Genomic DNA, 13,166 nt, shown 5'->3' with positions numbered 1-13,166 from the left:
TGGATCCCACTTGGTTATGATAGACTGTTCTGTTAATGTATTGCTGGATTGTATTTGCTAATCTTTTTGCTCAGGACTTTGGAATCAGTTAAATAGTAAATTGGTTTGTCTTTTTTTTTTTTTTTTTCTGTACTATCCTTTTCTGGTTTTACTATATCACAGTGTTCTCATTTTTCAGTGGAAGGTTTCCATTTCTCTTGGTGCCATGGATCAACTTAAATTAGATTGGAGTTACTTGTCTCTTAATGCATTAGTATATGGCACCTGTGAAATATCTGACCATAATATTTTATCTAATTCAGTTATTCATTATTTCATTCATTCATATATTTTGACAGCAGACCAATTCTCAGACAATATTCTTCATTTGGTGTATCGGTCTGATTTTCTTTTCTTTTCTTTCTTTCTTTCTTTTTTTTTTTTTTTTTTTTGAGACAGAGTCTTGTGCTCTGTTGCCCAGGCTGGACTGCAGTGGTGCAATCTCAACTCACTGCAACCTCCGCCACTTGGGTTCAAGTGATTCTACTGCCTCAGTCTCTGGAATAGCTGGGATTACAGGTGCCCGCCACCATGCCTGGCTAATTTTTGTATTTTTAGTAGAGACGAGGTTTCACCACATTGGGCAGGCTGGTCTCAAACTCCTGACCTCAGGTGATCCACCTGCCTCAGCCCCCAAAGTGCTGGGGTTACAGGTGTGAGCCACTGCTCCTGGCCTGGTTTGATTTTCTGATACTCCTCAGGTCACTTTGGATGTATTTATGATCTTCTATGTAATCATTGATTTCATAAGAGTTCTACATAGAATTAAGGAAAATAATATCTTGTACTTTAATATCTTTTGGTTCTATTATTCTTTTTTCTTCATCTGGTTAGTCCATGTTGTTTTTCTGTATTCTAATTTCTGCTTGCTTGGTACTTTGCTTTAGTGGTGTTTGCTGCTGCTGTTGTGAATTTCCTGAGTTGAAAACTTGGTTTCTTTTTATTCTTTCAAAAATTCAAGGCTATTAATTATCCTCTTTGCATTGTGTTAGTTGCATGCTGCAGATTCTCATCTGCATTATTTTTATGTTATAGCTTGATAGTCTGTGATTTCAGTTTTGGTTTTTTTTTTTATCTAATATGTGTTGAGATTTTTTTTTATTGTACAGGTGACTGGGTTTTAAATTTTTTATTTTTGTTCATATTTAGTTTTATTACATTGTAATCAGAGAATGTTTTGTAGTACTTGTATTTTTTGATGTTTTCTTTGTAGTTGTTTTCATGAATTTTATGGGCATTCGAAAAGAAGATGCATTCTGTTTTCAGGGGATAAAGTTAAATGTATTTGTCCACTTGATCTGTCTTGGGCTGAAATCAGTGAATTGAAATCTATTACTATATTGTGTTTATTTTTTCTTCATTTCCCCTTTTTTGGTTCTGTGAGTTTTTTTTCTGTACCTACTATTTGGTACGTAAAAATTCAAGTTAGGTTTTTATTTTAGTTGTACCCTGTTTAAATTTCAGGTTTTTTTTTTTTTTTTTTTTTGAGACAGAGTCTTGCTCTGTTGCCCAGGCTGGAGTGCAGTGGTGTGATCTCGGCTCACTGCAACCTCTGCCTCCTGGGTTCAAGCGATTCTCCTGCCTCAGCCTCCCAAATAGCTGGGATTACAGGCATGCGTCACCACGCCCGGCTAATTTTTGTATTTTTAGTAGAGACGGGGTTTCACCATGTTGGCCAGGCTGGTCTTGAACTCCTCACCTCATGATCGTCCCACCTCGGGCTCCCAAAGTGCTGGGATTACAGGTGTGAGCCACCGTGCCTGGACAAATTTTGGTTATTTTACCTTGCAATTAACCTGGTTTAATATTGTGAATCCTACTCTTTCTGTTTGCTTGCTGCCTTTGGAGTTTTCCCATTCCTTTTCCTTCAAGCTTTCTAAATCACTTGATTTTAGATGCTTTTCCTCAATATAGTCTAGGACTGAGTTTTGCTATTAGATTTGGTATCATTATCTGTTTCCTAATAGGTGAATTTAACCCACTTTCATTTACTGAAAATGACAGATACAATCTTATCTATCATTTTTTCATATTATGCTTTCTGTTTTAAATGAATCCTTTTTTTAACCTTCTGCTATAGTTTAAAATTTTTTGGTGTGTTTATGTTTGTTAGATAATTTTTAAGGTTTTATTTATTTACTTTTCCTTTTTTTTTTTTTTTTTTTTTGAGATAGATTCTCACTCTGTTGCCCAGGCTGGAGTACAGTGGTGTGATCTCAGCTCACTGCAACTTTTACCTCCTGGGTTCAAGCGATTCACACACCTCAGCCTCCCGAGTAGCTGGGATTACAGGCATATGTCACCACATCCAGCTAATTTTTGTATTTTTGATAGAGACAGGGTTTTGCCATGTTGGCCGGGATGGTCTCGAATTCCTGAGATCATGTGATCCACCTGCCTCGGCCTCCAAAGTGCTGGGATTACAGGCGTGAACTGCGGTGCCCAGCCCTTAATCCTACATTTAAACAGGATTCAGCCAATCCTATTACCTGTTCCAGTGTCTTTATTAAACTCTTAGACTTTATTATTTTTATGAATAGTTCATGGAAACTATATTCCCATGGAAACTCCCTTTGCATATTGGAAAATATTTTTGTGTTGCCCTTATATTTGAATGACAGTGGATAGATATAAAATATGTATTTAATACTTTTTTCCTAGTGATTTTGTACACAGACTTGGTATTAAATATTTTTTGTTTGTTTTTTGTTTTTTGGAGATGGAGCCTCACTCTGTCGCCCAGGCTGGAGTGCAGTGGTACAATATTGGCTCACTGCAACCTCCACCACCCGAGTTCAAGTGATTCTCCACTTCAGCCTCCTGAGTAGCTGGGATTACAGGCACATGCCACCACACCCAGCTAATTTTATATTTTTAGTAGAGATGGAATTTCACTATGTTAGCTAGGCTGGTCTCAAACTCCCGACCTTAGGTTATCTGCCCTCCTCAGCCTCCAAAAGTGTTGGGATTACAGGTGTGAGCCACCGTGCCTGGCCTAAATACTGTTTTAGAAAAGTTTGAAGGCAGACCAATTTTAAGATTCCCCCCTTAGGTGAATTGATTTGTGTCAGGAGAAGGTTGTCTAGATCAGCAGTCTCCAACCTTTTTTGCACTAAGGACCAGTTTCATGGAAGACAATTTTTCCACGGATGGGGTGGTGGGGGAGATGGTTTCAGGACAAAACTGTTCTATATCAGATCATCAGGTATTAGTTAAGGAGTGTGCAACCTAGATCCCTCACATACCATAGGGAGGGATAGGTTTACCACAGGGTTTGCGCTCCTGTGAGACTGTAATGCTGCTGTTGATCTGACAGGAGGCAGTGCTCAGGTGGTAATGCTCCCTGGAGTGCCACTCACCTCCTGCTGTGTGGCCTGGTTCCTGACGGGCGATGGACCGATGCTGGGGTCTGCAGTCCAGGGCTGGGGACCCCTCGTCTAGATGACCATAAGATGCTTTATCAAGGTGTATCCTGGTTTTTTGTGTTTTTGTTTTTTGAGAGGGGTCTTGCACTGTCACCCAAGCTACAGTGCAGTGGCACGATCATGGTTCACTGTAGCCTTGACCTCCTGGGCTCAAGTGATCTTCCCACCCTAGCTTCCTGAGTAGCTGGGACCACGGGTGCACACTACCACACCTGGCTAAGTTTTTTGTTTGTTGTTGTTTGAGACAAAGTCTCACTCTGTTGCCCAAGCTGGAGTGCAATGGCGCAATTTTGGCTCACTGCAATCTCCACCTCCTGGGTTAAAGCTATTCTTCTGCCTCAATCTCCCAAGTTGCTGGGATTATAGGCATGTGCCACCAAACTCAGCTAATTTTTGTATTTTTTGTGGAGAGACGGGGTTTCACTATGTAAGCCAGGCTGGTCTGGAACTCCTGACCTCAGGTGATCTGCCTGCCTCGGCCTCCCAAACTGCTGAGATTACAGGCGTGAGACCACACACCTGGCTTAGTTTTTAAAATTATTTTTGGTAGAGATGGGGTTTTGCCATATTTTCCAGGCTGATCTCAAACTCCTGGGCTCAAGTGATCCTCCCACCTTGGCCTCACAAGGTGCTGGGATTACAGGCATGAGCCACTATATCCTGCCAAGATGTATCTTGTTGATTGCTCTACATCAGTTTTTTTCTGAGTCATAGTGTGCCCTTACCACTTGCAAATTCAAGCCTTCCCTTATTTCAGGAAAGTTGTCTTCTATTGTGTATTTGCTCTTTTGGTTGTTCTGTTTCTTTTTCTTTTTAGTATACCGCTTACCCTGGTATAGTTTATGTTCCCTTTTTTCTTTGTTATTTGCTATTTTCTCTGTAATTATTTTCAGCTTTGTTCTTTTTTTTTCCACTTGATTTTTCTCACGTTTGTTTTCCATGTCCCATGCTGCATTGTTTCATTAAATATTTATTTGGCATTGTTTTAGTTAGGCACTGACACTAAAGCAGAGAACAAAACAGACAATAATCCTTGACCTCATGAAACTTATTTAGTGGGAGAATCAGACAACAAACAAAATGCAGTAGGCCGAAGTAATGAATCCAAGAAATATAAGGCCATGTAAGGAGGGTGGGACAAGAATTGGATTTTTAGAAGGGTTGTCAGAAATGGGCTTACTGAAAAGTGATATTTGAGCAAAGACCCGAAGAGATGCACGTATTTGGGGAAAAACATTCGAGGTAGAGGAATAAGTGTAAGTGGTTTGAGGTGGGAGCATAGCTCTTAGAAGGATACTCATTTCATCATAGGGCCAGTCCTCTCACGACCTCATCCCAACTTAGTCATCTGCCGAAGTCCCCACATTAAGTGTTTGGACTTCAACATGAATTTTGAGGGGAATGCAAACATTCAATCCCATAACTGCCATATTTTCTTTGACTAATTTGTTCATAGTTTTCATCTGCTTCATGGTATGAGTTTTATGGCATTTTCTTTATGACATTTGGTTATACTCTTGCTTTTCTGTTTTTTTTTTTTTTTTTTTTTTTGCAAAATCTTTGAGTAAGACCTAACTCTGGTTCCTTTTTGATTATTGGTCATCTCTGAACTGGAAGTGTTCATCTTAGATCAGCTATTTACCCAAGAATAAAATTGTGGGAAAGGGGCCGGGCGCAGTGGCTCACGCTTGTAATCCCAGCACTTTGGGAGGCCGAGGTGGGCGGATCACGAGGTCAGGAGATCGAGACCACGGTGAAACCCCGTCTCTACTAAAAATACAAAAAAATTAGCCGGGCGTGGTGGCGGGCGCCTGTAGTCCCAGCTACTCGGAGAGGCTGAGGCAGGAGAATGGCGTGAACCCGGGAGGCGGAGCTTGCAGTGAGCCGAGATTGCGCCACTGCACTCCAGCCTGGGCGACAGCGAGACTCCGACTCGAAGAAAAAAAAAAAAAAAAAATTGTGGGAAAGGGGCTAGAGGAGTGGTTGGGGAAGGCAGACAGCTTGAATTTTCCCAGGTTCCTTTGCTGGCAGGAATCAGTGAGTAAGAAGCAGAGCTGCTTATATCACAGGTTTATTTTGTTTAAATTGATAAACACTGATTCATGTTAGAATCACCTGGGGAATCCTTACGCATGCCAATGAAATGAAAATCTGTGAGGGTGGAGCCTAGGTATATAGGTTTTAAAGTGCCTCAGGTGATTCTCATGTATATCCAGGCTAGAATTGCTGATTTAGCCTTTACGTTTAGCTATCCAAGATCAACTGATGCTTGGCTACATGCAACCAAATTTCTCTTCTGCCTTACCATACTTACAGCCTGCTGCTTGCAAAAAATGGCAGGTGTAGGTGTTCGCATTTTCCTTAATATGTCTCACCTTCTTCCATAGGCCACTCATATTTCCTGACTTTGTCACACCATGCAAGGGCTTGTTGGTTTTATTTTAGGTCACCTTTTTTAGCGAGCTATGAACTGTACCTACTCTGGCCCACAGAGGAGTTATCTGCTATGCCTAGCTTAGGATGGTTCTATTTTTTTTGAAAATTTTATTGTGAAGTTATAATATAGAAAATGCATAAAATGTAAATAAACATCCATGTAACTATTGCCCAAGTACAGAAACAGAATGTTTACCAGGACGCAAAAGCCTTTTTCATGATGCTTCTCAAGCACAAATCTGTTTCTCCCTCCGTAAAGGTAACCGCTGTCCTGGCCTAGATAATTCCTTTTCCCCTCATTCTTCTCATTTTCAGGGTAATGGATGTTTCCTAGTTTCATCAAATGTTTTCCTTGTTTTCAGAAAAGAAACAAAAATGGCTTTATTCTTCTATCTGTAACTGGAAGCAGAGGACTATTGAGATTGCCAATTTAGGTTTTTGGTGTTTTTTTGGGTTTTTTTTAAACAGATGAAGTCATTATAGCTAATGCCATACTGACTGGCAGTTCAGCATGCAGTACCCTAGTGCAAGCTATTAGCCGGACTTGATTTACCGTTATCAGTAGTTCTGAATTTATGAGACAGGAATTTTAAACTTCCATTTCTCTTCAAACAGTGTGGCACTAGATTTTTCAATACAGACGAAGAATACCAACAGTGTATACATTAATCACTATTTTGGGTATCCAAGAATGTAAATATATAATTAAGTTAATTAACTTTTTGTGTTTTAGGAATATGAAGCCATCTACCTAGCAAAATTAACAATACAGATGATGTCACCACTCCAGATAGAAAGGTCATTATCTGTTCATTCTGGTACCACAGGTAAGGATTTTTTTCTTTTTGGAGAAATTTGGGAAGAAAGGTAATGAAAGGTGGAGAACTTGCTACAAGTTACACTGAACAATTTAAATTGTTTAGAAAACTTGTTAAACTATTGAGCTAATTCCAAAGGAATTCATTTTCTGATGAATAAATGTGTACTATATTAAGCTTAAGTCTTTTTTTTTTTTTTTTTTTTTTTTTTGAGGCGGAGTCTTGCTCTGCCGCCCAGGCTGGAGTGCAGTGGCGCGATCTCGGCTCACTGCAAGCTCCGCCTCCCGGGTTCACGCCATTCTCCTGCCTCAGCCTCTCCGAGTAGCTGGGACTACAGGCGCCTGCCACCACGCCCGGCTGATTTTTTTTTTTTATATTTTTAGTAGAGACAGGGTTTCACCGTGGTCTCGATCTCCTGACCTCGTGATCCGCCCGCCTCGGCCTCCCAAAGTGCTGGGATTACAAGCGTGAGCCACCGCGCCCGGCCAAGCTTAAGTCTTTTAAGTAGTAGTACATCCGTGTTGTAAAAATTAAAATAATAAGAATCTGGAGAAGGGGCTCTAAACACGCTTAGGTGATCTTATTAAAAGTAAAGGGTGGTTCATACAGCCTGTAGGGTGGCTAATGTGAGCTGTTTTTCTCTTGCCATCAATATTTCCATCCTTTCCTCCCTCTGTTGCTGTTTCAGAAGTACCCTAAGCCCCTTATTTTCAAAGTTAATCCAAGCATGCTCTCAAAGTCTTCCTTTCCCAAGACCTTGCTACCTGTGTTTATCACCTTTGTTTCTCTCCCAACAAAGCACACAAGGCATTTTTAATTTATTTCCAGTTTTTCCTACCCCACAGTTCACTTCAACCTTTGAACCAACAGTTATATAAGGTAGTAAGAACAGCTTATATACTTAGTTAGCACTGACCTGGCAATTGAGGACAGGTGATCTGATCCACAAGTATAGAACTCTTTGCACTCTACTGCACCGCCCATAGTGAGTAATATGACTGTATATTCATCCCCAAGGCTCAACTTCCTAATTGTCATCGACTTTTTCCTTTCCTTTGCCACATCTATCTAATAATTGCTTTCCACATCCTATAGGGTCCGTTTTGTCAGTATTGTTAACATTCCTTTCTTTTTTTAATAGTGACCTTAATCTAGTTCAGATCCGGATTTGCCTCCTTTCCAAACTCTTGTTATTTGGTCTGTTCTGTACATTGTGGCCAGACTTATTCCCATGAAAGATATTTCTAATATTGATATTTTTCCTTTGTCAAAGCATCTTCTGGCTTCATTCCTACAAAAGTTTATAGAATGCCATATGCCCTTCTGATTTTTTGGTTTCTTTCTCTCATTGTTCCTCTTTATGTCTACATTTCAGAAAACAACTACTGATGGTTTCCTGTGTGTGTCTTCTTTTCCCCACCTAAAATGCATCACATTTAGTCTCCCTAATCTTGGTTTATATGTCATCTCCTCAGGAAGACATGATGGTTAATGCACTCTTCTCTAACCCCTAGTCATTTGGAGTTCCCATAGAAGCACAGCACTTCATCTGAAACTTAATCACAGTATCTGAGTTTAGCCTAAGGGCTAGGATATTTTATCTCATTCAGTTGTATTGATACTATATTTTTATCTTTATGAATTTTATAGTGAAACATTCTTCATATTAGAATATGCCCTCTGAATTAACATTATTATTACCATGATGTAACAGTCCTGTAGGGCATAAGTTTAAGGTCTTGTCATTGTTAGGCAAAAAACATAGCAGACCCTCTGCTGGTTTAACTGTTCCCTAAAGTTTTCCTCCATTGAAGAGTCTAATTTCTTGATTATAACTTTTGGGGATACAGAGATAGCTTTGATTCTACGTGGGAGATTTCTGTACTAGCAGATGCTGATGTGAAGAATAGATACAAGAAAATCTCTTTATATGCTACATGCCTTCCTTTCTCCCAACCTAGACTTCCATAGCTTCAGTGGAAAAATATTTTCAGCTGCTCTTCATAACAGCCTCTGTGAAAGCAAAAAGATTACCTACAAAAAAATTATACAAATACAAGATTAATTTCCTAAATTTTATGCCCTAAGTCACATGTTTATGGTGCCTAAAAAATTAACTTGATAACTAAACATTTATGTATTATCTCTTTAAAAGGTCTATTTTCACACTAGTTCAAAAATTATTTATTTTATATGCAATACCTAAGACATAATACGAGAAGGAAAATATATCCTGTCATGAAGATTAAAAAGTTATAATATTTAGGTAATTTATCACAAAGGAATTTACTAAATTTTGCTGTATCAGTTGTGGAATTTTCATAGTGTATACATGATCACTTAATAACAAAATTTTACTCGCTGTAACATTTTAACATGAATTTATTTTAGTGCCCTTTTAATCTTCATGCAATAACTTTTAGGTAGTTTGAAGAGAACACATGAAGAAGAGGATGATTTTGGAACCATGCAAGTGGCGACTGCCCAGAATGGCTGACTGAGGAGCAACATGATAGAGTGTGAATTTCCATTTGGGAAGGAGAAAATACAAGAGACAATTATAATGTAAAATGGTAAAAACATAAGTAGTTTTTTTTTTTTTTTCAGTTACATGTTGCTTCCAGACATACTTCTCTGCAACTTGTTGAGCAGCATTTTCAGATGTTGGACTTCTGCAATAGATGGCACTGATGGTTTTACTCCTTTTTTTAAAACACACACACACACACACACACACACACACACACACTCACACACTTTACAAGTTTTATTATAAACCAAGAATTTTGGACTTGCAAAGAGGTATTATTGCAATAATGCACTTTTCATACTTGAAATTTATTTGTATGATATAAAGTTATTACTTTAAACAAAATGCAAGTATGGGGGGATTGTTTATAAAGTTTGGGTAATTTATAACAAAAGAATTTGCTAAGGTTTGCTAAAATTCATTTTTCTGTTCTATATATTACATTTTTAACATAATTTTACAGTTCAATTTTATGATGGAGCCTCTTACAGAAACATTAACAAAATGCAGGAATCTGCCACGTTTCTTTTTTAGTATAACTTAATAGCTTACCGTTTTATTTTTTATACTTCTTGTTCCATTATTAATCTTTAAATCATGATCCTAATTAGCTGTCTTTAACATGATCTAATTATTGCTTCCTTTCTTATTACTTTCCTAATTTGTTTATTCTATATTTTAAAAACTACAGTTTCAATGATAAAATGTTTTGATTTATAGTACCAAGTGCTTAAACACAAGGATAGTGTTAGATTTTCAAGTGACTTTCCTTTTTGCATTTTTTGGCGGTAAAAGCCAAATGTTGTCTTTTGTTCTTTTCAGAGTTGTCCAGCCCTTTTTTCCTTTGTCCAAAATGATTCTAAATAGAATCTAATAAACCAATGTAGCATTATTTTTTCTAAATGAAGCCCCAAAAAAGAAAAGTGCCTTGCATCATTTTAAAAAAAATAATTAAATCCTCATGACCTCTAAATTAGTATGTAGAACACTGAAAAGTTCTTAACATTTTTGTGTAATTTCCTTTCTTCTTAAACCATAAATTAGTTTAAACTGAAAGTATGAGGCTGGAAGAAACAGTAGTAAATTATTTGGAATATAGAATGTTTACTCTTTCCTTTTATGTTGTCTTAATGATTCTGTGAGATTGTTCCGGCTCAGACAGAAGCTTTTCTTTGGGGAAGGTGATTTGTGGGAGATTCTAGTGTATTTTAAATTAGCATTTTAATCCATTCTTGACATTCAGTTAGTCCAGATCTGCCCCATAATTTGCTTAAGTAAAGTCACTTTATGGATTTTTGGCTCTCTATGTTTTAGTTTGTGTGTATAAAAGTTCTAAGAAAACATTTTTGCTATTTTAAGTATGTAAGGGAAGAGAGGAGTGTTTTTAACTTTTTATAGTTGATGACTTTAGGGTAGCACAAACAAAACTCCTTTGTATCTAACTTTTCTCAATCCTCTCTTGAGGTGCTTTACTAATGGGAATGATTTCTACATGTTCCCTTGGTACCAAGAGGTACTATGCAAAGTAACCTATTACACCAAGTTACTTGCTTTGCTTTCCTCTCTATGATGTGATAATACAGTAAAAGCTTTCTTACCCAGCATAGTGGGAGAGTGGAGATTAATTAAAATTGTTAATTAAGAGTTAATTCCTATTGACCCAGGTGATATTCCTCTTCTGGTTTCCCTCCCCTTCCCTTATCTTACCACCCTTTGCATATTGTTAATCTCATTGTCATCCAGTATTCTGCTTTGTGATTAGGTCCTTTGATGTACAGTGGTCTAGTGGAGTCAAGATTTGCATTGGGTTTTCTAAAATTCCAGTTGATAAAAGTTCGGATAACACAGCTTTCCTGTATATAGATCACTATTGGGCAGGTCAGCAAAGATCTCTTACAGTGTAATAACAATCTATGATGCTTCATTTAGCAGAAACTCTGCTTAAAAGTATCTTCATAATAGTAAGTTTAGGTTTTAAAAACTTGTTTCATAAATATACATATACCCTCTCTAGTAGTCTGGCCAAAAGAACAGATTTTGTTATTGATAATTTGTAGCTTGTAATTTTCCACTTTTTCTATCCACTGTAATTTTTATGTTGTCACTAAAGTGCCTGCCCAGTACTGTATATTACAGTCTCTCACAAACACTGGGAAAAGGGACTGTCATCATCTTGAGTACTCTAGATATATATATATATATAGATAGACAATTTTTTTTTTCTTTTTTGAGATGGAGTCTCTAATGTCACCCAGGCTGGAGTGCAGTGGCACAATCTTGGCTCACTGCAACCTCCACCTCCCGGGTTCAAGTGATTCTCCTGCCTCAGCCTCCCGAGTAGCTGGGATTACAGGTGCATGCCACCATGCCTGGCTAATTTTTGTAGTTTTAGTAGAGATGGGGTTTCACCATGTTGGCCAGGCTGGTCTCAACTCCTGACCTCAAGTGATCCACCCACCTCAGCCTCCCAAAGTGCTGGGATTACAGGCTTGAGCCACTGTGCCCGGCTGAGTACAATATTAATGTAGACAAACCATGATGTTTATTATTTCATATAAGAACATTACAAGTTTGTTTTTTCTTGCATGTCTGTCCACCTAATGTTTAAGTAGTTCTGGTAGCTCTTCCTAATCTTTATTCTATTTGATTCCATTTCTGTGATTCCTTTATTACCACTGATGTTTTGTGATAGTTAACTATGATAAATTTAACTAATCATGATTTATTTTCTAGAGTATTTAAAAAATGTATGAGTGACCACCCAATTCCAACATCAAAAGTGTAATCAGGGCCCATAATTTATAGTGAAATTGTATCAAAACATAGGGAAACTGTATTACTGCCCATTTTGAAAATATGAAACTTGAGTACTGAAAATATTCAAACCTGGAATGGCAGTATTCTAATTTCAGTTAGTTGGTTCATGTTAATTTCTTACCTATTAGATGTTTAAACAGCAGTGACCTTTACTTGTATCTACTCTATGGCGGAAATGTTAAACCATGATAGCTTTTGCTACCAACTCAACCACTTAACTTTTAGAGCAGTTTTGGGGAGATTTTATGCTTCATCTGAGTTTAGAAGTAATGTCAGAAAATGTTAAGCATGTCTGTATTAAGAAAATACAAGGTTTCTAATTGTCTTATTAATATGGTAATTCAAGTGAATTAGAAATATTTAACTGCAATCTTGAATTATAAAGTTGAGATATATATATATATATATGTATCAAGATCTCAACTTGATGTAAAGTAAATGAGCAGTTACCTGGCAGATTTTTTTTTTTAAATAACTGATTTAATCCATAATCCCATAACAAACATAGCTTCACCTCAGTATTTTCTTTCTTTCTTCGTTCAACAGTGCTCCAATAAGGGAATGCTAGAAAATAGATGAGAAGTACTGAAAGACCTTTTTTTTTTAATTGATTAGAAAAGTAAGTCTCTAGGGTTTTTGCTGGAATTTTTTTTGTCTTTCCCATCTGTGGCAGCTAAAACAAAAATCACTCAAAATATTCAGGTTTACATGTTAGCTCTCTCATAGGGAGTTGCCATACCTCACAGTTCAAAGTGTATTCTATAGATCAGTAACATTATACTGACATGTAATTGCAATTTACTATGCAGCAAAAATGATTCAAGAAAAATAACCTACAGTGTCTGTATACCTTTGTATACACAATTGCTTAAGTTACTCTGCTTTTAACATTTGTACTTGGATAAAATGCTTATGTCTGTATAGGAATGTCACAGTGCAAGATGCTGCTAGCCCAGGCACAAAGTATTAAAATTATTTTGTGAAGATTGGTGGTTGTATTAAAACTGCTGTGCCATTATACCTCCAAAATATTGAAAAGCTCATTCATACTGCTGCTTATACCTCAAAACTTCTTTACTTAGATTGTTATCTACTGGGTAA

At 37.4% G+C, this 13,166-nt stretch overlaps 1 protein-coding gene across 2 annotated transcripts in view; it reads left to right on the top strand.

Annotated features, from left to right (window-relative positions):
• STYX (serine/threonine/tyrosine interacting protein) overlaps positions 1 to 13,166 on the top strand; it is a 62,453-nt gene that overhangs the window by 32,801 nt on the left and 16,486 nt on the right. Inside the window, exons 10-11 of one of the 2 annotated variants that reach the window (XR_004244608.2) lie at positions 6,634 to 6,727; positions 9,142 to 9,291. Coding sequence is in view for 1 of the 2 variants with exons in the window: in XM_032135073.2 (XP_031990964.1) it covers positions 6,634 to 6,727; positions 9,142 to 9,215 (168 nt within the window). In the remaining variant the exon portion in view is untranslated. Of the gene's footprint in view, positions 1 to 6,633; positions 6,728 to 9,141; positions 13,126 to 13,166 lie in introns of those variants that run through there. The other variant, XM_032135073.2, reaches the window with a different exon arrangement.

The sequence above is a fragment of the Hylobates moloch genome, unplaced genomic scaffold (genome assembly GCF_009828535.3).
Source record: "Hylobates moloch isolate HMO894 unplaced genomic scaffold, HMol_V3 SCAFFOLD_16, whole genome shotgun sequence".
Taxonomy (NCBI): domain Eukaryota; kingdom Metazoa; phylum Chordata; class Mammalia; order Primates; family Hylobatidae; genus Hylobates; species Hylobates moloch.
Note: the sequence above shows the minus strand (reverse complement) of the source record. Positions and strands in the feature narration are given on the sequence as shown.